This window comes from Balaenoptera ricei, chromosome 10 (genome assembly GCF_028023285.1).
Source record: "Balaenoptera ricei isolate mBalRic1 chromosome 10, mBalRic1.hap2, whole genome shotgun sequence".
In the NCBI taxonomy this organism is placed as follows: domain Eukaryota; kingdom Metazoa; phylum Chordata; class Mammalia; order Artiodactyla; family Balaenopteridae; genus Balaenoptera; species Balaenoptera ricei.
The window spans coordinates 75,828,621-75,854,665 of record NC_082648.1 but is presented as its reverse complement, the minus strand read 5'-3'; the positions used below and the strand labels follow the sequence as shown (position 1 = coordinate 75,854,665).

The 26,045-nt window shown below is 37.4% G+C and overlaps 1 protein-coding gene across 5 annotated transcripts in view; it reads left to right on the top strand.

Moving 5' to 3' along the window:
* POC1B (POC1 centriolar protein B) overlaps positions 1–26,045 on the top strand; it is a 146,771-nt gene that overhangs the window by 104,070 nt on the left and 16,656 nt on the right. For 2 of the 5 annotated variants that reach the window (XR_009505427.1, XM_059936651.1), the window contains one exon: positions 10,161–10,630. The exons of 1 other annotated variant lie outside the window; for it this stretch is intronic. Coding sequence is in view for 3 of the 4 variants with exons in the window: in XM_059936651.1 (XP_059792634.1) it covers positions 10,161–10,199 (39 nt within the window). In the remaining variant the exon portion in view is untranslated. Of the gene's footprint in view, positions 1–1,615; positions 3,173–10,160; positions 10,631–26,045 lie in introns of those variants that run through there. 2 more of the 5 variants (XM_059936648.1, XM_059936647.1) reach the window with 1 other exon arrangement.

Here is a 26,045-nt window from a genome sequence, read left to right as displayed (position 1 = left end):
AGAAAGTATTATCAGCATTGCCATTAATTTCAATGAATCATGATCTATAGTATGGAATATGAGAGCAAAAACTATTAGATAATGTTTTTGTTTTAAACTGATTGATTACCTTCAGAGGCTGGTAGGGAATCAATTCATTATTTTGAAACTTGTCAACTAAAGTAACCAAGCATTTATGTTGCTTTTCCTATATGAACTGTACTACCAGGTAACCAAATAATATATGAGAGAAGTGTCTTGTATAAATTATCCCAACTAATAAATTTTTTTAAGTGATGGAATTAGAATATCACTGGGAATCTCTAAGAATCGATAGATCTAGGCATTAAGTAGCTACTAACAACACAGAAAAAGAAGCAAATGTTATTATTGTGCCCTCAAAAGAAAGAATAGTCTTACCGAGGGATCTAACCTGAGTCTTACCAAGCCTTTGAATCCAGCTTCCAATTTACATAAAATACAGAGGGTAGAAGAACAGATTAAACTGTACCCAGAGTACACAGTCCCTGAAATCCAGACTGGTAGAGGCTCTGCAGGTCAAATGACCTGAACCTGTCAAAAGACAAATTATAAAGAAAATAAATGGAGAGAGTGGGGATCTGTAGATTAAAAGACTTTAAATGACATCAAATCTTGAAAATGGGTAAGATATAGTGTCTAGGGATGTACACTTGAAAGATAAAACCATAAAGACATGCAGAAAAGTGATTATTATAATGGTCAGGGTAGGGGCTGTTATGGGGGAAGGCGCACGCAAGGCACTCTGGGTGGCTGGCAGAGTTCTAGTTCTTGACCTGGGTGTTGGTCATAACGGTGCTTTTCTCATGAGAGTTCATTAAGTGCCACATGTTTTTTGTGCAACTTCCTGAATCTATTTTATCGTATAGTTTTTTTAAAAGATAAAAGACTGAAGATGAAGTCGTCTATCACAATTAGATTTAAAAGTAGTCACGCGTGTGTGTGTAGTTATATACTCACTTATGAGCTGAAGGAGTTAGAATAGCTAAGATTCATGAAGTCCTGTGTGCCAGGCACTAGCTTAAGCATTTTACATGCCGTATTTCATTTAGTCAGTCTTCCTAACAACCCTATGAGTTGCTGTCATCTTCTGGGTGCAGAAAGGGGTAGCAGTCATTATATTTTCAAAGTAAGCTAGGTATCCAGCTGTCTAGGGTAATATAGGTATGGTCCGTCATGGATTGATTGTGACAGAATGACCAGTGATGCCATTTAAGTAGCGGTGGGGTTATGTGGCATTCCATCCCCACCTCCCACATTCCATGTCACCTGTGACACTACGTAACATGCCTCATGTGGCCTCTTCTCTGGCATCGATGCTTTAGAAGATCAGACTTCAGAATTACCTACAGAGGCTTGATCATTTACTCCGTTTTCCTCAAATGGTTCCTTTTTTTTCTTTTCCTCAAACTGCTTGACAGTGCTTTGCCTTGTGTTAGGGCACAGAAGCGGGGCAAGTTCTGGGGCTCATTTCTGAGCCAACCTCCTGGCAAAAGGGTGGCATTCCAGTTCTGAAAAAGATCAATGCTGAGATTATCATCATCATCCTCACCACCAGGTCACCGGGCATTGATTATTTTGCCCTCCTTTTTTGCAGACTGTTTCAATCTTGGAGCAGCGACTGACTTTGACAGAGGATAAGCTGAAAGACTGCCTTGAAAATCAGCAAAGGCTTTTCAATGCTATCCAACAGAAAAGTTAAATAGAAAAATATGAGCAGAGGCACGAGAAATGAACACATGTACACGTACTCAGGAAGGTAGTACAAGATGCTTTATGCAACACAACCATGTGCTAATTATCATGGCATTTCTTAAAAGGGTGAGCAACAAAACAAAAGGCAGAGAAGGCATAATTAAGGACTAATGTAAACACACAAATCAATGTCGAAGACTAATTCAAATCATTACCATTTATGATTGCAGTAATAAAGTGATAAGCATTCAAGTGGCTCTGTATTTTCCCCCATATTATTTTAAATGTCAGTTTTCATTAATAGTCCAACTCCTGCCAGTAAAGTAATCAAATCTCAATATTTCATTGTTATTTCAAATTGACCATGTTCAGGCAATTCCTTAAACAATTGGTGTACTTTTTTAGTGTAAACAGTACCCTTGGGGTGAAATAATTCACTTACCTCTAAAATAGCATTTTGTATGCAGAGAATGAATTAATGATCTGATTTGTATTTCTTTCCGTTAAAAAAAAAGATTTATTCTTTACCTATGCCTTGAAAAGATGATCTCATACAACTCCCAAACTGCAGAATTTCCACAGCAAGAATACACTTATTTTAATTAGCAACAGCACATACAGGACATATGGCAGTGGGTTTCGATTTAATTTATGGTATACATTGTTTATTCTTTGACCAACCTGAAGGAAAATGAAGAGTTAGAGATATGTAAAGTGCACGAATCTGCTTCCGTAGATGAATGCACTGAATGATTTGGGTTGTACCCAAACCTGTGATCTCAGTTTACGAAGATTAAGTTAGTGCAGAATCCTCAAAACCCAGAACGATGCAACAGCAATATTTAAAAATATACACACATGTATGTTCACATTCTTCAGAAACGTTTAAGGTGATTTTGTAGCTGAATATAAGTACTTTAAAAGAACATTTGCATCGTCTTCCTATTTTTTTTTTTTAATGAATTGTGATTTGAAACAAAATGAAAATGAGCCAGGCATTCTAAAAGATCTTGGTTTTAAATTAAGAATTTTATCTTAAACAAAATAAGAGATTAAATTGAAAAAAACTGAATTTAGTTTGCATTTCTGTTAATCTATATCTAGAACAGAAGGTAGGAGAAGGCAGTCCACATTTATGATGCCTGTAGGCATAACATGGGGGAAATACTGTCTATGTTTTGGAAAAGAAAAAAGTCCTATTTATCTAGGAGTCTATATTTAGAAATTTCTCAAAGCAATTTTGATTGTATTTATGAGGTGATTTTGTTTTATCATCTCGTGTGTTTTAAGTGACTTCAGATAATAGTGTGAACGTCTAGACAGTTTCAAGAGTTTATAAGACTAAGTGGCACTGTATTTTTATAACCTCATTGAGAAGACTAAGAAATGAAATGTCATACCAATTTTTGTCTACTTTTTTAATGCTTCAAACAATAAAGACATTTTACATTTAAAAAAAGTTGTTTCTTTTTAAATGATTAAAATCTAGAAATACCAAACTTCTTATCTAGCTCACTCAACTTTAACCTTCATAACAATCTCCCGGAGAAGTTGTCAAAACAGTTCCGGCCCTTTGCCCTGGGTTTATGATTCACTAGGTCTGGTCTGGTGACGCCCAATAATCTGCATCTCTAACAAGCTCACAGGAGATTTAATGCTGTTGGCCTCAGGCCCACACTTCAGAAACCACTGACCAGCTATAGCCACTTCCTGCAACATGGTATTGCCACACACTTTTACAGTCATAGAACTTTATAAGTGATATAAAAACAGTGATGACGTAAGTTTAAAAGCCTTGACACTTTTTCAGGAGGGTTATTTTATAATCCCCCCACACCTCTTTTATGCTTTTGAGGCTTCTTTTCTTCAGATGCCAGCCTCTCATCTGTCCTAGCTGCATGTTCACTGCATGATCAACATCTCCACTTGGACGACATGGCAGGCAGTCTCTGAAGATGTCCAAAGCCAAACTCTGCTGCGCCTCACCCCCACCCACAGCCAGCTCCTCCCCTCGTCTTCCCATCTCCATAAATGGCAACTCTCCTTCAAGGCGCTCAGGCTGAAGACCTCACAGTTAGTTATCCTTGAATCCTTGGTCTCACACTCCACTCCCATTCCTTCAGCAAATCTCATGAGAGAACATATGAAACACCTGATAATTTCTCACACCTCCATCAGCCACCAAAACCCAGGCCACCATCATCTCTTACCTGGATGACTGCAGTGCCTCTTAACTATCTCCCACTGTCACCCTTGCACAGCAGGCCACAGTGGTTCTTGAAAAGCCTGAGTTCATACCATACGACCCAGCAATCCCACTACTGGGCATATACACTAAGAAAACCGTAATTCAAAAAGAGTCACGTACCACAATGTTCACTGCAGCTCTATTTTACAATAGCCAGGACATGGAAGCAACCTAAGTGTCCATCGACAGATGAATGGATGAAGAAGATGTGGCACATATATACAATGGAATATTACTCAGCCATGAAAAGAAACGAAATGGAGTTATTTGTAGTGAGGTGGATGGAGTTAGAGTCTGTCATACAGAGTGAAGTCAGAAAGAGAAAAACAAATACCATATGCTAACACATATATATGGAATCTAAAAAAAAAAAAAAATGGTTCTGAAGAACCCAGGGGCAGGACAGGAATAAAGACACAGATGTAGAGAATGGACTTGAGGACACGGGGAGGGGGAAGGGTAAGCTGGGACGAAGTAAGAGAGTGGCACGGACATATATACACTACCAAATGTAAAACAGATAGCTAGTGGGAAGCAGCCGCATAGCACAGGGAGATCAGCTCGGCGCTTTGTGACCACCTCGAGGGGTGGGATAGGGAGGGTGGGAGGGAGACGCAAGAGGGAGGAGATATGGGGACATATGTATACATACAGCTGATTCGCTTTGTTATAAAGCAGAAACTAACACACCATTGTAAAGCAATTATACTCTAATAAAGGTGTTAAAAAAACAAAAAAAGAGAAGCCGGAGTTCAAACATGTGGCTCTTCAGCTCCAAACCCTCCAGGACTTCCCATCTTAGAGTAAAAGCCCAAGACTTGACAGTAGTGATGTGCTCCTAACCCCTTCACCTTAGACCTCCCCTCCCCCTTGGGGGTCACCCTTACTCACTGCCCTCTGGCAACAGTGGCCTCTCTGCTTCCCTTTGTAGAAGCAAAATGGTTCCCACCTAAGGGCATCTGTACTTGAGGGCATTTGTACTTGCCGTTTCCTCTGCCTGGAGCTCTGTCCCCAGGTATCCCTCGTAACATTCCAGCCCTGCTCGCATGCCGCCTTTTCAGAGGTGCTCTTCCTAAGCAGCCTGTATGGAAGAGAAACCCTCCGCTCACCCCCTCTGGCATGTAGCTCTGGTACAACACAGGCTGCAACACAGTCACAGTACTGCCTCTTCCACTGCGACCTGACCTTCTCAAAAACCAAGCACTGTCATCTTTATACTCCCATCTACCACAGTACCTCGTGCAGAGGAGGAGCTCAACAGATAGGTGTCCAAAAAACATGCTCAACCTAAAAGTTGAGAATTATGTTTTACTCAGTGGGCTTACTGAGGACTTAAGCCCAAGATACAGCTTCTCAGATAGCTCTGAGGGATTATTTCCAAAGAGGTTAAAACAGGAGCCAGGATATAAAGGAGTTTTGCAAACAAAACAATACAAACACACGAAACAAAACAAACGAACAAAAACAGGTAGTCAGAACATCAAAAGATTACTGTTAGAGAAAAACCAGACATCTCAAGTTAATGAATTTTAGCACTTTTCCATGTATGAGAAGATGCAAGAGTCTGGGCCTATTGAAATTATTCCTTTGATATGCACCTTAACTATCTAGGGCCAGTATCCTGTTTTTCTCCATCCTGAATTCCCCTCAGGGTGCACAGCTGGGGGTGGCTGCAGCATCCTTTGTTTACTGAAATGCTGGTAACATTCTATGTCCACAACTTTCCTCTCGGTCATAAATTCAACCAACGTTTGGGAGGCATTTAATGACCAATTTTGTCCCACAGTGCTAGGAAGGCTCATTCCTAGATCAGGCGAAGATTGTGTGATAGGCTATTCAATCCGCTCATTTTTTGGATTAGGGCTATTGATCTAAAATTCTCTGGATCAGCTGTCTTACTAGACTATTATGATCCAGGTAATGTTTCCCTTTGTTGCTTCTTCCCATATCTAGAGTTGCACTATTACAATTATTCTATGTAAAGTTATATATGATCAACTACCTCAAGACTTTTAGCCATCATTAATTTTGTCGGAGGCCTGGTTACACATTGGGTAGTGCAAGAGATAACAATCCTATAAAACAGACAGAATAAGTAATATAGCTAGTAGCATTAATAAGATCATAGTACAGCAGAGAGAGACACAAGGTATAAATAATTTGAAAACAACAAGAGAGAGCAAATTAAAACAATGATTAGTATAACTAGTTATAATCTGGTTGCAATAAGCCATCAAGTCCACAGGAGAGCCACCTGGAGAAGCCAAATTCTGGAAGAATCAGGTAGAGAGAAAAAGCTAAATGTTTCATAATCATTTACAAAAGTATACTTTATCAACTTGTTGCAGGTCACAGCATAAGAGGAAAGATTTTCTGGAAAAGATTAAAAGGCAGTATATTTCAGAAAAGAGTCATAAAATTGTCTTATGTATCAGTTCATTCAGTCCCATGTAACTAATTCCTGTTGATCTGGATGAAGTCATCAGGTTTTTTCATTAGAGTTTTAAAATTTCCTACCCAGTTCAGTTGTATGATATAAAAGTTATCAGAAACTTAATTTGTTAAAAAATGCTTTTTATGAATCTTCTTGAAGATTCTCATTTTATAAAATCAGAGTAAAACAATGATTGTTTTTAAATGATAAAGACTTAAAATGGCATTGTTAAAGATCTGATTACAATGCAACTGACAAGAAATTTGGGATATTTTTGTGACATACAACATTTTGAGATAAATAGAATTATGACTGATAACATACCAGGACATATCAGATTTTTAGGAATTTCATATAAATTTTGGAATATCTATATTAATGACATTTACCCATACAATATAACCTAAAGTTTGTCTCCAATCATTTAACAATGCTTCAAGTAATTTAACATACCGAATAAGCTTAATTAGTTTAACATTTCTCTAAGGTGCCTCAGGGTTCCTCTGAGGCATTCCAGAGTTAGCTGGAGGTCAAAAGAACTTCAATTAGAATTTGATATTTGAGAAGTCTGTCAAAAATATCAAAAAGGTTTCAAGACACTTGGTCAAATAGGATCATAGGTCACTGTGAAACAATACTTATTTAACGTAAGTGACAAAATATTTCAAAAGCAAATACAGATCACTTAAAGGTAAAGGAACACAATCAAAAGCAGTATTCCAAGAAAAATTTGTTCTCTTAAGAAAGGAACCAAATCCAGTCCTGCACCAGCCCACTTTTAACAAAATCCATTTACCTAATTAAATTTAATCTCAGCCTAACCATGCACAAAACTACTTTTCAGGGCTCCCTTTCCATAAACCTTTCACGACTTTCTGAATCCATATGAGTTTGTCCTGTATTTTTCCATCAAGAACCAGCTCTAGAACAAAAATCACTCTTTTCACTTAACAAAATGTATTTCCATTCCTCATACCTTCTTTTGCTGAAGACACACATCCTATTTTCCTTGCATACTGAAATGTTTCCCTCATTTTTAGCAGCTTTAACTACATACTACAATTTTAACCCTTAAAAACCCTAATCTCTAGCAAAAACTGACAAGCAGCAAGTAATTGTGAACTCTCTGTCATACCAGCATTTCCTGACTGGAATAATCCATAACCTCCAGAAACATACATCTTCTCATAGCATAATTTCCTTCCTCTTTCCTTCTCATAAGGATACAAAGGTAGGTAATTTTAGACCTGCTTAGCATTTAATGTTCCAGTATTTTATCTTATTTGAAATGACTTTGAAATTCAATGATTTCCCATCATTTAACTTAGCAAAACTCAGGTTACCAGAAATCTGGATAAACTATTTTAGACAGACATACCCAAAATATAATTCCTAAAGAGTTCACCTGAAAACTCCTCATTTACTTTTGTTTTACAAGTTATGAAAATATACCAAGTTAATTTTTTCTTCTTGCTGACAAATTCTCCAACAGAAATAACATGACCTTACTGACCTTCAGTTAACCTAGGTACAATAAAAGTAAGACATGTCTATATTGATAAACCAACAAGCCTAAGCTAGCTTTAATACCAGATATTAACTTAATATTGGATATTTCTTAGATCATGTGAACCTCAAATTCATTCTGACCAGTTTCTATTATATTTAGAAATATTTTATTTGTAAGTGCTTACTTTCAAGTCAAACAAAGCTCTTTTATAAATTTAATTTTGATCATATTTTCTGGAGGTAGAGTTATGTTATATGTATAATATACACAGAAATAAAAAGACATAATTAGAAATCTCATAGCTTCACTTTAACAGTTATGAATCAGGTGTTATAATATAAACTTACATAGATATAAACTTACAATATAAAGTTTATAAACAATATAAACATAATATAAACTTAGTTTATAAATAGTAGTTGAAATAAGTTAAATTTATTTGCTCAGATGACTAGGGCTTTACTCTTTGTGGAAAAGACGTAAGATTTTTATTTGTCCTTGATAAACACTTAAGGAGGCTATAATTTAGATTCTAGGTGAGGGAGCCTTTCCAGTTGTTCGAGTTTTAAAAGGCCACTTTTTCCCTTTTTCTCTCCTTGGTTTCAGGTTCTTTCTGATTGAACTGATTAGGCTCAGTCTCAGGTCATTGTGGGTTATATCTAAATTTCTGATTTGTAGAGATTTGCAAGACAAAGATAGCTGCTTTTAATTCTCCAAAGAACTGGTCTGCCTCCTAGATGATATTAAAAGATTGATTTGCCCAACTATAGCTTCTTTCATTTGCTTTTTTCATACAAGTGAGAAGATTTCCAACTAAACTGAAATTTAAGAGTTCTATGTTTTAGAATTTTAGTTTCGTTTATCAAGCCTTCAAAAGCTTGCACAAAGCATTCAACTAAGTCTCTCTTTCTGAGTGCACAGGCTAGACCCAGTGTAAAGTTTCTGTTGTTTTTTTTTTTCTTTTATTAGCCCCTGAATATTACCTTGCAGTTTTTACTTTATAGTGTACAGTCTCAGGTAACCCCATTGGTTTCCTTAGTATGTTTAATTAATGTTTCCTGAGAGACAGATTCATATGCCCTGTCTTATAATACCAAGCAGGGGAAGCATTCCCTAGTGAGACATACTGTTTATCCCACAATACAATTAGGCAAAAGAGATGTAACCATCTTCAATAAAGCATATTTAAATATACCAATTTTTATAAACTTTCATCTCAATTCTATCAACTCTTACACGTTTAGCTTTTAGTTTCAATTAGGACACAATAAAAAAGCCTTGCTGTTACAAGGAGTCCTAGAAGCTTTCCTTTCTTTTTATTCCTGACCATTTATCAATTTTCGTATAAAAGGCTCTGGGGTCCCCAGTGAGGGGTTGAGCCAAGGGACTCAGGCCCTTTGATCAATCTTTTAACTTGATTTTAACTAGGCCTAACTGTTGCCGCAAGTAATTGTCAAGTATCTCAGAGTAATTTTCTTCCAACATTTTTTTTTTTAAAGAAATTCACGTTTATTTATTTATTTATTTATGACTGTGTTGAGTCTTCGTTTCTGTGCGAGGGCTTTCTCTAGTTGCGGCAAGTGGGGACCACTCTTCATCATGGTGCGCGGGCCTCTCACCATCGCGGCCTCTCTTGTTGCGGAGCACAGGCTCCAGACGCGCAGGCTCAGTAATTGTGGCTCACGGGCCCAGTTGCTCCGTGGCATGTGGGACCTTCCCAGACCAGGGCTTGAACCCATGTCCCCTGCATTGGCAGGCAGATTCTCAACCACTGCGCAACCAGGGAAGCCCCCCAACATTTTAAAGTATATGTATAAGCTGGGAGAAATAGAGCAAACTCGTTTGGAGTGCTTTAATGTTGGGAATCAAAAAGGGGGTCTCTCTGGGTCATCCAGCCTTAGGTACTGTTGTACCAAATCTTTGTTTTAATACCACTGATGTCCATTTAATTTATCCCAATCCTTAATAACCACCTAAAGACTTCTTTATCCATTTGGGACAAGTACTTTTAAAATTTCCACCTCATTGGGAGGAAGTCTCTAGACTTTCCTTCAGTTTTTTCTTTTTCTCTGTTAATCAACCTATTAATGATCCTACTGTTTTTATTAGCATCTGTGAGACTCATTGAGGGGAAGTGGAGACCACAAATAAGGCTTCCCAAACCGTTTTTCTGTTTGTTTGTTTGTTTTAAATTAAGGGGGTTCTTAGGTTAACCACTAAATGTTTTTTCTACCTTCTAATTTGTTTTTTTATAGTTACCAATGAAACAGCTGTTAACAATGAGAACTCTCTAAAAATTTACCAATTTAGAAGTTTCTCTAATGTAAAGGATTCATCATCCAGCCATTAACGAGATCTCTTGATATCTACTCAAATCAATACAACGCAAGAGGCATTCCCAGAAGAGACTGGGAAGGATGCTGCCTATACAAGATTCAGAAAGTTTACTCCCAGGAAAAGCTTCGAATAATTCTGAAAGCTCAGGGGGGAGAAGAAGCCATGGCACAAGGATCCAGAATTCAAGAGGGATTTACCTGCCACTCCAGAGGCAGCAAAAAAACAGTGAGCTCGGGGCTCAACAGGAGTTGGTTTCCTTATTTTAACAGCAAAACAAAACATGTTCGAGACAAAATGGTGGAGTAGAAGGACTTGAGCTCACCTCCTCTCATGAAAACACCAATATCACAACTAACTTCTGAACAACCAACAATAAAAAAGAATGGAACCAACCAAAAAAGATATTCTATATTCAAAGACAAGAAATCACAACAAGATGGTAGGAGGGGCACTTTCACAATATAATCAAATCCAATAACCAGCGAGTGGGTAACCCACAAACTGGAAAATAATTATATCACAGAGGTTTTCCCACAGGAGTGAGAATCCTGAGCCCCATGTCAGGCTCCCCAGTCTGAGGGTATGGTATCAGGAGGAGGAGTCCCCAGAGCATTTGGCTTTGAAGGCCAGTGGGGCTTGAGTGCAGGAGCTCCACAGGATTGGGGGAAACAGAGACTCCACTCCTGGAGGGTCCACACTAGGTTTCATGTGCACTGGGATGCAGGGCAAAGCAGTGACTCCACAGGAGCCTGGAACAGGCCTACCTGCGGGTCTTGGAGGGTCTCCTGGGGAGGCGGGGGTTGACTGTGGCTCACTGTGAGGACAAGGATGACGGTGGTGGAGGCCCCAGGGAATATTCATGACTGTGAGCTCTCCTGGAGGTCGCCATTTTGGCACTGAGACCTGGCCCCACCCAACAACCTGCAGGCTCCACTGCTGGGACGCCTCAAGCCAAACAACCAACAGGGTGGGAACAACCATTGCCCATCAGCAGACAGGCTGCCTAAAGTCATCCTGAGCCCACAGCCATCTCTAAACACACCCCTTGACATGGCCTTGCCCACAAGAGGGAAAAGACCCAGCTCCACCCATCAGTGGGCAGGCACCAGTCCCTCCCACCAGGAAGCCTGCACAAACCCCTGGACCGACCTCACCCACCAGGGTGCAGACACCAGAAGCTAGAGGAACTACAAACCTGCAGCCTCAGAAACGGAGACTGCAAACACAGGAAGTTAGACAAAACGAAACGGCAGGGAAATATGTTCCAGACAAAGGAACAAGGTAAAACCCCAGAAGAACGACTAAGTGAAGTGGAGATAGACAATCTGCCTGAAAAAGAATTAAGAGTAATGATAGTAAAGACAATCTAAGATCTCAGAAAAAGAATGGAGGCACAGACCAATAAGATACAAGAAATGTTTAAAAAAGAGCTAGAAGATTTAAAAATCAAATAAACAGAGGTGAACAATACAATAACTGAAATGAAAAACACTCTAGAAGGAATCAATTAGCAGAAAAAATGAGACAGAAGAACAAATAAGTGAGCTGGAAGACAGACTGGTGGAGATCATTGTCATGGAACATATTAAAAAAAAAAGAATGAATAGAAATAAGGACACTCTCAGAGACCTCTGGAACAACATTAAACACACCAACATTCACATTATAGGGGTCCCAGAAGGAGAAGAGAGAGAGAAAGGGCCTGAGAAAATATTTGAAGAGATAATAGCCAAAAACTTACCTAACGTGGGAAAGGAAACAGTCACCCAAGTCCAGGAAGCACAGAGAGTCCCGTACAGGATAAACCCAAGGAGGAACACAACAAGTCACACGTTAATCCAATTGACAAAAATTAAACGCAAGGAGAAAATACTAAAAGCAACAAGGGAAAAGCAACATGTAACATACAAGGGAATCCCCATAAGGTTATCAGCTGATTTTTCAGCAGAAACTCAGCAGGACAGAAGGGAGTGGCATGATATATTTAAAGTGATGAAAGGGAAAAACCTACAACCAAGAATACTCTACCCAGCAAGGCTCTCATTCAGATTCGAGGGAAAAATCAAAAGCTTTACAGACAAGCAAAAGCTAAGAGAATTCAGCACCACCAAACCAGCTTTATGACAGATGCTAAAGGAACTTCTCTAGGCAGAAAAGAAAAGGCCGCAACTAGAAATGAGAAAATTACGAATGGCAAAGCTCACTGATAAAGGCAAACGTAAAGGTAAGAAGTCATCCACATATAAATATGATATCAAAACCAGCAATCATGAGGAGAGCACAAATGCAGGATATATTGGTAATGCATTTGAAATTAAGAGATGAGCAACTTGAAACAATCTTGTGTGTGATATACATATCTGGCTATATCAAAACCTCATGGTAACTGCAAACTGAGAATCTACAATAGATACACACACAAAAGAAAAAGCAATCCCAACACAACACTAAAGTTAGTCATCAAATTACAAGAGAAGAAAACAAAAGAGAAAGGGAAGAAAAAAGACCTAGAAAAACAAATCCAAAACAATTAACAAAATGGCAATAGGAATATACATATAGATAATTACCTTAAACATAAACGAATTTAATTCTCAAACCAAAAGACATAGACTGGCTGAATAGATACAAAAACAAGACCCATATATATGCTGTCTACAAGAGACCCACTTCAGATCTAGGGACACATACAGACTGAGAGTGAGGAAATGGAAAAAGGTATTCCATGCAAATGGAAATCAAAAGAAAGCTGGAGTAGCAATACTCATATCAGAAGAAATAGACTTTGAAATAAAGACTGTTACATGAGACAAAGGACACTACGTGCTGATCAAGGGATCAATCTGAGAAGGTATAACAATTGAAATATATATGCACCCAACATAGGAGCATCTCGATATATATGGCAAACACTAACAGCCATAAAAGGAGACACTGACAGTAACACAATAAGGGGGTGGGTCTTTTACACCCCACTTACATCAATGGACAGATCATGCAGACAGAAAATCAATAAGGAAACACAGGCCTTAAATGACACATTAGACCAGATGAACTTAGTTGATATCTATAGTATATTCCATGCAAAAGCAGCAGAATAGACATTCTTCTCAAGTGCATATGGAACATTCTCCAGGATAGATCACATGCTGGGCCACAAAGCAAACATCAGTAAATGTAAGAAAATTGAAATCTTATCAAGCATCTTTTTCAACCACAACACTATAAGATTAGAAATCAACTACAAGGAAAAAAACTGTAAGTAACGCAAACACTTGGAGCCTAAACAATATGTTACCTAACAACCAATAGATCAATGAAAAAATCAAAGAGGAAATAAAAAATTACTTAGAAACAAATGAAAACGAAAACTTGATGATCCAAAACCTATTGGATGCAACAAAAGCCGTTCTAAGATGGAAGTTTACAAGATACAATCTTACCTCAGAGAACAAGAAAAATCTGAAATTAACAACCTAACCTTACACCTAAAGCAACTACAGAAAGAACAACAAACAAAACCCAAAGTTAGTACAAGAAAAGAAATCATAAAGATCAGAGCAGAAATAAATGCAAGAGAGATGAAGAAAACAATGGAAAAGATCAATGAAACTAAAAGCTGGTTCTTTGAAAAGATAAAATTGACAAACCTTTAGGCAGGCTCATAAAGAAAGAAAAGTAGAGGGCTCAAATCAATAAAACTAGAAATGAAAAAGAAGCTAGAACTAACACCACAGAAATACAAAGGATCATAAGAAACTACTATAAACAATTATATACCAATAACATGGACAACCTAAGGGAAATGGACAAATTCTTATAAAGTTACAATATTCCAAGACTGAACCAAGAATAAATAGAAAATATGAACAGACCGATCACAAGTACTGAAGTTGAAACTATGATTAAAAAACTTCCAACAAACAAAAGTCCAGGACCAGATGGCTTCACAGATGAATTCCATCAAACATTTAGACAAGAGTTAACACCTATCCTTCTGAAATTATTCCAAAAAATTGCAGAGGTAGGAACACTCCCAAACTCATTCTATGAGGCCACCATCACCCTGATACCACAACCAGACAAAGATATCACAAAAAAAGAATGTTACAGGGCAATTATCACTGATGAACATAAACACAAAAGTCCTCAATAAAATACTAGCAAACCAAATTCAACAATACATTAAAAGGATCATACACCATGATCAAGTGGGATTTATCCTATGGATGGAAGTATTTTTCATTATCCACAAATCAGTCAGTATCATACACCACATTAACAAGTTTAAGAATAATAACCATATGATCCTCTCAATAGATGCAGAAAAAGCTTTTGACAAAATTCAACAACGGTTTATGATAAAAACTCTCCAGAAAGTGGGCATAGAGGGAACCTACCTCAACATAATAAAGCCCATATATGACAAACCCACAGCTAACCTCATACTCCATGATGAAAAGATGAAAGCATTTACTCTAAGATTAGAAACAAGACAAGGATGTCCACTCTTGCCACTTTTATTCAACATAGTCTCGGAAGACCTAGCCATGGCAATCAGAGAAGAAAAAGAAATAAAAGGAATCCAAATTGGAAAAGAACAAGTAAAATTGTTACTGTTTGCAGATGACATGATACTACACATAGAAAATCCTAAAGATGCTACCTGAAATTTTCTAGAGTTCATCAATGAATTTGGTAAAGTTGCAGGATACAAAATTAATACACAGAAATCTCTTGCATCCCTATACACTAACAACAAACGATCAGAAAGAGAAATTAAGGAAACAATCCCATTTACCACCACATTGAAAAGAATAAAATTCCAAGGAGTAAACCCACCTAAGGAAGGAAAAGACCTGTACTCTGAAAACTATAAATAGACGCTGATGAAAGAAATCGAAGATGACACAAACAGATGTAAAGATATACCATGTTCTTAGGTTGGAAGAAGCAATATTGTCAAAATGATTATACTACCTAAGGCAATCTACAGATTCAATGCAATCCCTATGAAACTACCAATGGCATTTCTCATAGAACTAGAACAAAAAAATTTTTAATTTGTATGGAAACACAAAAGATCCCGAATAGCCAAAGCAATCTCAAGAAAGAAAAACAGAGCTGTAGGAATCAGGGTCCCTGAACTTCAGAGTATACTACAAAGCTACAGTCATCAAAACAGTATGGTACTGGCACAAAAACAGAAATATAGATCAACGGAATAGAATAGAAAGCCCAGAAATAAACCCATGCACCTATGGTCAATTAATCTATGACAAAGGAGGCAAGAATATACAATGGAGAAAAGACAGTCTCTTCCACAATTGGTGCTGGGAAAACTGAACAGCTACATGTAAAAGAATGAAATTAGAACATTCTCTAACACCATACACAAAAATAAACTCAAAATGGATGAGAGACCTAAATGTAAGACCAGATACTATAAAACTTAGAGGAAAACATTGGCAGAACACTCTTTGACACAAATCGCAGCAATATCTTTTTAGATCCACCTCCTAGAGTAATGAAAATAAAAACAAACAAATAGGACCTAATTAAACTTGAAAGCTTTAGCACAGCAAAGGAAACCATAAATGAAATGAAAAGACAACCCACAGAATGGGAGAAAATATTTGCAAAGGCTGCGACCAACAAGGGATTAATCTCCAAAATACACAAACAGCCCATGAATCTCAATATCAAAAAAACAAACAACCCAATTGAAAAATGGGCAGAAGTTCTAAATAGATATTTCTCCGAAGAAGACATACAGATGACAAAAAAGCACACGAAAAGATGCTAAACATTGCTAATTATTAGAGAAATGCAAATAAAAACTACGATGAGCTAGGGAATGTGATCAAGATAAAGGAGTTGTAGGAAGTGAAGCTCCCCTTCTCCCACAAATACATCAGAAATACATCTACATGTGGAATGTTTCTCACAGAATATCTACGGAACACTGGCAGAAGACCTCAGACTGCTGAAAGGGCAAGAAAATCTCCACGTAACTGGGTAAGACAAAAGAAAAAGGAAAAAAAAAAGTAAGAAAGGAATCGGGATGGGAACTGCACCACTGGGAGGGAGCTGTGAAAGAGGAAAGGTTCCTGCACCCTGGAAAGCCCCTCACTGGCAAGGAGATCAGCCAAGACAGAAGGGGAGCTTCAGAGCCTCAGAGGAGAATGCAGCAGCTGGTTTTTGGCAGCCAGAGTGAAGGAAGGACTGCACAGACAGTCAGGGCCACCACCCTGCATTCCCCAGCCTGAGAAACATGATCACCAGTGTGGGCTAGGGCTGGGTGCTGGAATTCAGGCTTTGGAGATCAGACCCAGGGAGAAGATTGGGGTTGGCTGTGCAGAAACAGACTCGGGGGTGGGGTGTGCTAGAATCTGGCGTGACAGCAACTGAGGGTTTACACAGAGGAAGCCTGGGCCACCTTAGAGGCCAGATGCCATTGTTAGGGATTTGCATGAGGGGAGGGTCAGGGCCCACCACTGCAGCCTTTTTCCCTGTGTGTGTGCTCACAGAGGGCAGGACACTGCCTGCAAGGGCCTCAGGGGTGGTTGCAAGCCACTGCTGCCTCCCTCCCAGACTCCAGGAGTGGTTGTGAGCTGCCTCCGCTCCAACTGCATGCTCTGGGGGTGCATCTGAGCTGCCACAGCCGCTGAGAATCCCAGGACCGGTCATCAGCTGATGCATCTGCACACCCACTATCAAGGGAATAACAAACAGCACACTCTGGGGAAAGAGGCAACAGGCATGCATACTAAAAAAACCCTCACACCAAATATATTAAACCCACACAAGCTACACAGGGACGCCCCCACATATAAATAGCCCTCCAAGACCGCAGGAGATAACGGTTTCTCCTAAACTCACAGAATAAGAGAAATGTAACTATAATGAAGAAGCAGAATTCTGCTAAAGGAAAAAACAATGAAACAGACCTCTTCAGTCTAATAGACACCAAGTTCAAAAAGGAGATAATGAAAACACTGAAGGAATTATAAAGGCTATTGACAGAAATGCAGAGTACTGTAAAAAAGGAACTAGAAACTATAAAAAGGGACCAAGAAAAATTAGAAAACTCATTTGCAGAGATGGAAGCTGAGCTAAAGGCAATGAATAGCAGAATGAATAATGCAGAAAAACGAATAAGTGACCTGGAAGATAGAATAATGGAAATCACCAAATCAGGGCAGAAGACAGAGAGCCAAATGAAAAAAAAATGAAAGCAATATAAGGGACCTATGGGATAATGTAAAGCATGTCAATCTGTGCATATTAGGAATTCCAAAAGGGGAAGAAATAGAAAAGTGGGTCGAAAATGTATTTGAAGACATTATAGCTGAAAACTTTCCAAACCTAAAGAAGGAAATATATACCAGTACAGGAAGCACAGAGGGTCCCAAACAAGATAAACCCAAGAGACCTACACCAATACATATTATAATAAAAATGGCGAAAGTTAAAGAGAGGATTATAAAGGTAGCAAGAGAAAAACAAAGAGTTAATTACAAGGGAACCCCTATAAGGCCATCAGCTGATTTCTCTACAGAAACATTGCAGGCCAGAAGGGAGTGGCAATATATATTCAAGTCCTGAAAGAAAAAAATCTGCAGCCTAGGATACTCTACCCAGCAAGATTATCATTTAGAATAGAAGGAGAAATAAAGAATTTCTCAGACAAGCAAAAGCTAAAATACAGCAATACTAAACCTACCCTAAAGGAAATATTGAAAGGTCTTTCCTAAATAAAAGAGAAGTAAGAATCTATAAGAAAGAGAAAATCACAATTGGAAAGTAAATTACTTAAATAAGCCATTACACAGATTTTTTTAAAAAATTTTAAATTTCTGTGAAAGTGATGATAACCACAATGACCACCAAAAGGATGAACATGAAGATGTAAAAGAGGACATCAAATCATAAAATGTGGGGGAGCAGAGTAAGAAAATGTAGATTGTTTTTCTAGAATTTGTTTGAGTCTATATGATTACCCGTCTAAGGCAAGTAGATAAAAGAAAGGGGTTACATACTTGAAAAACAGGGTAAACACAAATCAAAAACACAGATTCATAAAAACCAAAAATAAGAGAACGTAAGTTTAATACAAAAGAAAATCATCAAACCACAAAAGGAAAAACAAAAAGATAAAGAAAGGGACAAAGAAGAAATGTAAAATCAACAGGAAAACATGGTTTAAAATGGCAATAAATACATATCTATCAATAATTACATTAAATGTCAATAGATGAAATGCTCCAATCAAAAGACACAGAGTGGCGGACTGGATGAAAAAGCAAGAGCCTACAATATGCTGCCTACAAGAGACCCACTTTAGGGCAAAGGACACACATAGATTGAAAGTGAGGGGATGGAAAAAGATATTTCATGCAAACGTAAATGACAAGAGAGCGGGGGGTCACAATTCTCATATGAGACAAAATAGACTTTAAAACAAAGGCCATAAAGAAAGATAAAGAAGGACGTTATATTATGACAAAAAGATCAATACAAGAAGAGGATTTTACACTTGTCAACATATATGCACCTAATATAGGAGCACCCAAATACATAAAACAAATACTAACAGATATAAAGGGAGAAACTGACAGGAATACAATAAAGTAGGAGACTTTAACACCCTACTCACAACAATGGACAGATCTTCTAGACAGAAAATCAATAAGGCAACAGAGATCCTAAATGATACAATAGAACAGTTAGACTTAATTGATATTTTCAGGATATTACATCTGAAAAAACAGAATACACATTCTTTTCAAGTGCAAATGGAACATTCCCTAGGACTGACCACATATTAGGGCACAAAACAAGCCTCAACAAATTTAAGAGTACAGAAATTATCTCAAGCATCTTTTCTGACCACAACATCATGAAACTAGATATTAACCACAGAAAAAAGAAATAAGAAAAAAATGGTTATATGGAGACTAACCCATGCTACTAACTAACATGCTAATAAAAAACCAATGGGTCTACAATGAAATCAAAGAGGAAATTAAAATATGCCTTGAGACATATGACAGTGAAAACACAACCATACAAAATCTATGGGATGCAGCAAAAGCAGTTCTTAGAGGGAAGTTCATAGCAATAAAGGCCTGCCTCAAAAAACAAGAAAATCTCAAATAAACAACCTAACCTACCACTTAAAAGAATTCGAAAAAGAACAAACAAAACCTAAAGTCAGAGGGAAGTTCATAGCAATATAAGCCTTCCTCAAAAAACAAGAAAAATATCAAATAAACAACCTAACCTACCACTTAAAAGAATCTGAAAAAGAAGAACAAACAAAACCTAAAGTCAGCAGAAGGAAGGAAATAATAAAGATCAGCGAGAAAATAAATAAGAGATTAAAAAATCAATAGAAAAAAATCAATAAAACCAAGAGCTGGTTCTTTGAAAGAATAAACAAGATTGACAAACCTCTGGCCAGGCTCACCAAGAAGAAAAAAAGAGAGAACCCAAATAAATAAAATAAGAAATAAAAAAGGAAACATAAAAACTGATACAGCAGAAATACAAAAAAGCATAAGAGAATACTATGAATAATTATATGCCAACAAATTCGACAACCTAGAAGAAATGGAAAAGTTTCTAGAAACATACAGGACATCAAACTTGAATCAAGAAGAAATAGATAATTTGAACAGACCAATCACTAGAAGTGAAATAGAATCTGTAATTTAAAAACTCCCTACAAACAAAAGTCCAGGACCAGATGGACTTATTCCACCAAACATACGAAGAAGAACTTATACCAATCCTTCTCAGACTTTTCCAAAAAATTGAAGAGAAAGGAACACTCCCAAAGACATTCTATGAAACCACCATCACCCTGATACCAAAACCAAAGACACCACCAAAAAAGAAAAGTACAGGCCAATATCTTTGATGAATACAGATGCAAAAATTCTCAACAAAATATTAGCAAACAGAACCCAACAACACATAAAAAAATCATACATCACAACTAAGTGGGATTCATCCCAAGTTCACAAGGATGGTTCAACATATGCAAATCAATCAATGTGACACACCACACAAATAAAAGACAAAAACCACATGATCATCTCAATAGATGCACAAAAAGCATTTGATAAAATTCAACATCCATTCATGATAAAAACTCTTACCGAAGTTGGCATAGAGGGAACATATCTCATAATAAAAGCTATTTATGACAAACTGACAGCCAATATAATACTCAGTGGTGAGAAGCTGAAAGCCTTCCTGCTAAAATCTGGAACAAGACAAGGATGCCCACCCTCACCACATCTATTCAAAAGAGTATTGGAAGTCCTGGCCACAGCAATCAGACAAGAAAAAGAAATAAAAGTTATCCAAATTGGAGGGGAAGAGGTAAAATTGTCATTATATGCTGATGACATGATACTATATATAGAAAATCCTAGAGACTCTACACAAAAACTACTAGAACTGATCAACAAATTCAGCAAGGTAGCAGGATACAAGATTAACATACGGAAATTAGTTGCATTTCTTTATACTAATAATGAAATATTAGAAAGAGAATGTAAAGAAACCAATATCTTTAAAGTCACACCCACAAAAATAAAATGCTTAAAAATAAACCTGACCAAGGAGGTGAAAGACTTATATGCTGAGAACTATAAAACATTATTAAAGGAAATTGAAGGTGATTCAAAGAAATGGAAAAATATCCCATGCTCTTGGATTGGAAGAATTAATATTGTTAAAATGGCCATACTACCTAAAGCAATCTACAGTTTAATGTGATCCCTCTCAATTATCCATGACATTTTTCACAGAACTAGAACAAGTAATCCTAAATTTATATGGAACCATAAAAGACCCAGAATTGCCAAAGAAATCCTGAAGAAAAAGAACAAAGCAGAAAGCATAACCCCCCCAGACTTCAGGCAATACTACAAAGCTACACTAATCAAAATAGTGTGGTATTGGCACAAAAACAGACACATGGACCAATGGAACAGAATAGAGAGTCCACAAATAAACCCATACACCTACAGTCAATTAATCTTTGACAAAGGAGGCAAGAATATACAATGGGAAAAAGACAGTCTCTTCAGCAAGTGGTGCTGGGAAAGTCAGACAGCTGCATGTAAATCAATGAAGTTAGAACACTCCTTACACAAAAATAAACTCAAAATGGCTTAAAGACTTAAATATAAGACATGACACCATAAAACTCCAAGAAGAGATCACAGGCAAAACATTCTCTGATATAAACTGTACCAATGTTTTCTTAGATCAGTCTCCCAAGGCAATAGAAATGAAAATAAAAATAAACAAATGGGACCTAATCAAACTTATAAGCTTTCATACAGAAAAGAAAACCAAAAACAAAATGAAAAGACAATCTACAGAATGGGAGAAAATATTTGCAAACAATGCGACCTACAAGGGCTTAATTTCCAAAATATACAAATGGCTCATACAACTCAACAATAACAACAAGAAGAACAAATGAACAACCCAATCGAGAAATGACCTAAATAGACATTTCTCCAAAGAAGATATACAGATGGCCACTAGGCACATGAAAAGATGCTCAACATTCCTAAACATTAGAGAAATGCATTTCAAAACTACAATGAGGTACCACTGCACACTGGTTAGAAAGGCCATCATTAAAAATCCTACAAATAACAAATGCTGGAGAAGGTGTGGAAAAAAGGGAACCCTCCAACACTGTTGGTGGGAATGTAAGTTTGTGCAGCAACTATGGAAAACAGTACAGAGTTTCCTCATAAAACTAAAAATAGAGTTGCCATATGACCCAGCAATCCCACTTCTGGGCATATATCCAGACAAACCTATAATTCAGAAAGTTACATGGATCCTATTGTTCACAGCAGCACTATCCACAATAGCCAAGACATGGAAACAACATAAATGTACACTGAGAGATGAATGGATAAAGAAGATGTAGTACATGTATACAATGGAATACTAGTCAGCCATAAAAAAAGAATGAAATAATGCCATTTGCAGCAACACAGATGGATCTGGAGATTATCATACTAACTGAAGTAAGTCAGACAGAGAAAGACAAATACCATATGATATCACTTATATGTGGAATCTAAAATATGACACAAATGAACCTATCTATGAAACAGAAACAGACTCACAGACATTGAGAATAGACTTGTGGTTGCCAAGTGGGAGGGCAGCAGGGAGGGATGGAGTGGGAGGTTGGGGTTAGCAGATGCAAACTATTGTATATAGGGCAGATAAACAACAAGGTTCTACTATATAGCATGGGGAACTATATTCAATATCCTGTGATAAACCATAATGGAAAAGAATATTAAAAAAGAATATATATCTGAATCACACTGCTGTACAACAGAAATTAACACAACTTTGTAAATCAACTCTACTTCAATAAAATACTCCAGGTTCAATACTCCAGGTTCCTGGAGACACAACCTATGAGATGTGTGGACACCTGACTTTACCAGGATGTTTTCCTTCTTAAAGTCTACACTCCACTTCCAAGAATTTAACAAAATTACCATTTAATCTGAGCTACCCTGTGATGGCTCCAGAAGCTTGTGCTTCAGGTTGGCAAGTCTCATCTGTGACTCTGTAGACATCTGTCCCTCCAGAATTTGATGAATCTGTTTGCCCTTAGACCTCAGTTCTCTAATGTGTCCAAGAAAAGCTGATCTTTTTCATTTTGTTCATTTCCTTCTTCTAGGGACCTGAGTGATGACTTATAAACTGTATATGTGTAACTAATATGAAAAGTCCTAGAAATTTGGTATGTATCTTCCAAAAATAAATGTACTTCCCTCAGATTTAACAATGTTAAAATATAGTTTCCTTGGGAATTACACCTCTAAAACAGTGTGCATTTATCATGGTATCCATCCAGAAGACCTAGATTTAAATTTACTAAAATTTTAATAAAAAGGACCTATGTTGATCTTCACTATGCCAGTAGCATTTGCTGAATGGCACCACCTAACACCATACTCATACGATGTTCCTGATTTTTCTGCCCTCAAATATTATGACTGTCCTTTCAAATCATTATCTTGAACTATCTTTTTAGTAACTTCCTCATATTACATAATACATGGGAGGGAGGTCTGTACATAATGTAGCCAATCTGTTCTAGAACTTACATGAGTTAAAAGGTGGTCCAGGGCTTCCCTGGTGGCGCAGTGGTTGAGAATCTGCCTGCCAATGCAGGGGACACAGGTTCGAGCCCTGGTCTGGGAAGATCCCACATGCCGCGGAGCGACTAGGCCCGTGAGCCACAATTACTGAGCCTGCCCGTCTGCAGCCTGTGCTGCGCAACAAGAGAGGCCGCGATAGTGAGAGGCCCGCACACCGTGATGAAGAGTGGACCCCGCTTGCCACAACTAGAGAAAGCCCTCGCACAGAAACGAAGACCCAACACAGCCATAAAAATAAATTAAAAAAAAAAAAAAAGGTGGTCCAAATTAATAGTTTAAATAGATGAGACTACATGAGGTGAAATATAACAAATCTCTGATGAGAAGAAAAGACAGTACATTTGGCATGTGTTGTAATAGTATGGGGCAGGTACTCCTTAATTAATGACATAAACGATGTGTTGAACTATTTGACAGGTCGTAGTAGCATTTATAGATGTAGAGATGATGAAGATGGTCTTGAGAGACAAAGGAAAAGATGTTCAAAACAAAACAATGTTACAAGCCAACATTCTAAGTGCAAGGTTGCTAGGCAATGGGGTACACACGTGTGCTAAGTCAGCTGCTTTAACTTCCACAAATTGCTAGAGCAGGAAATTTAAATCATTTAATGGTATTTCTGGAAAGTTGAAAATTCCCACTTGTGGAGTTTTAAAAAGACTGGCAAAGAGTGAAGCCTTTTATTATTTGTACAGTTCAGAGAAAACTGGTTTTACACAAGAGGGCAGCATGAACAGATGAGCTCTAACAATGCTGTCTCATCTTCCCAGGGGAAGTCTATGGGAGCAATGCAGACCAGAGACGTTCTCAAAGGTCTTGAAGTCAGAGGTTGTAGACGTGAAGAAGAAAGCACACAGCCCCATCATCAGAACAAACCTGAAAAGTAATTCTGGCAATTTGGACACTAAAAAACCTGAGGCCATACTGGATCTCCTAGTGAATGGCATTAAGACTCATAAGGGCGCTATGCATTCAATCAATTCTCGCACAAAAAGAATGTGGAAAGAGCAGAGGAATCCACCTGTCTGTTTTGGAAGTTCAAAGAAGTTTACTCTGTCTACAGGTCCAGTTTTGCAAAAAGTAGATCCAACAACCAGATAATATCTTATCCTGGCATATTTGAATACCTCTGTGTTTATTTCTTGTCCAGTAATTTACCTCCAGGAAATCGTTTTATTTACCCTTGGCCAATAATCAATCCTAAAGAAAATTTACCCTCAGGAAGAGACAATGATGAAAAATTTCCCAGTCAGATGAATATAATTCCCCAAAGTACCCACACAATGGTCTCTGCCTTGAGGATACATCATAGTTTGCAATCTTTTTTTTTTTTTGGAGTAATTTTATTTATTTATTCATTCATTCATTCATCCATTTGCTTATTTTGTATTGAAGTACAGTTGATTTACAATGTTGTTTCTGGTCAAAGTGATTCAGTTATATATATATATATATATATATATATATATATATATACACACACACACACACACACACACACACATACATATATGTTCTTTTTCAGATTCTTTTCCCTTATAGGTTATTACAAGATAATGGGTAGAGTTCCCTGTGCTATACAGTAGGTCCTTGTTGTTTGTCTATTTTATATATAGTAGTTTGTATCTGTTAATCCCACACTCCTAATTTATCCCTCCCCCACCCCCTTTCCCTTCTGATAACTATAAATTTGTTTGCTATGTCTGTGTGTCTCTTTCTCTTTTATAAATAAGTTCATTTGTATTATTCTTTAGATTCCACATACAAGTGATATATTTGTCTTTCTCTTTCTGACTTCACTTAGGATGATAATCTCTAGGTCTATTCATGTTGCTGCAAATGGCAATATTTCATTCTTTTTATGGCTGAGTAATATTCCATTGTATATATATACCACATCTGCTTTATCTATTCATCTGTCAGTGGACATTTAGGTTGCTTCCCTGTCTTGGTTTGAATTCTGACCTTTCTGAAAGTTTTAGCTGAATGGGTTTAGCTGTATTTTCACTAGCTAAAACTGGAGTCTTACTTTCTTTACTCCATGAAGGACCAACAATGATTAGTTAATCTGATTGCCTTCTTTTTACCTATTTCTCTTTGCTTTCCAGCTTAGATGACTTTAACGTACTGTGCTATATTTTATCCCTGTGATCTCCTGTTGTCAAACACATGAAATAAAAAATAAACAAAATCCAGAGCATCTCATACCCCTCACCTCCATCATTTGTGCACGGCCATGGTGGAGATATACTCTCATTGTTCCAACCTGCAGACTCTATCTACCATTGTTCTTTTTGGGTCCTGTGATTATGTTTCTTCCTGGTCCTATGCCTGACAGACACCCTCACCTAAAATAAATGTGTTACCTTGAAACTCATTTAGTAAGGCTTTATTATATTCTAGAGATCTACCTGGTCTTCTCCTTTCAAACGTGAATGGATTCATCAAAACACCTATTCTAAGTCTCTCAGTCATCAATTTTTCCCCCAATTTTTTTTTCTACTTCTGATGTATTACATTCAGGTTCTTCTTTGATGTAGTAATCACCTGAATATATTAATTATTTCAGAGTGCTTT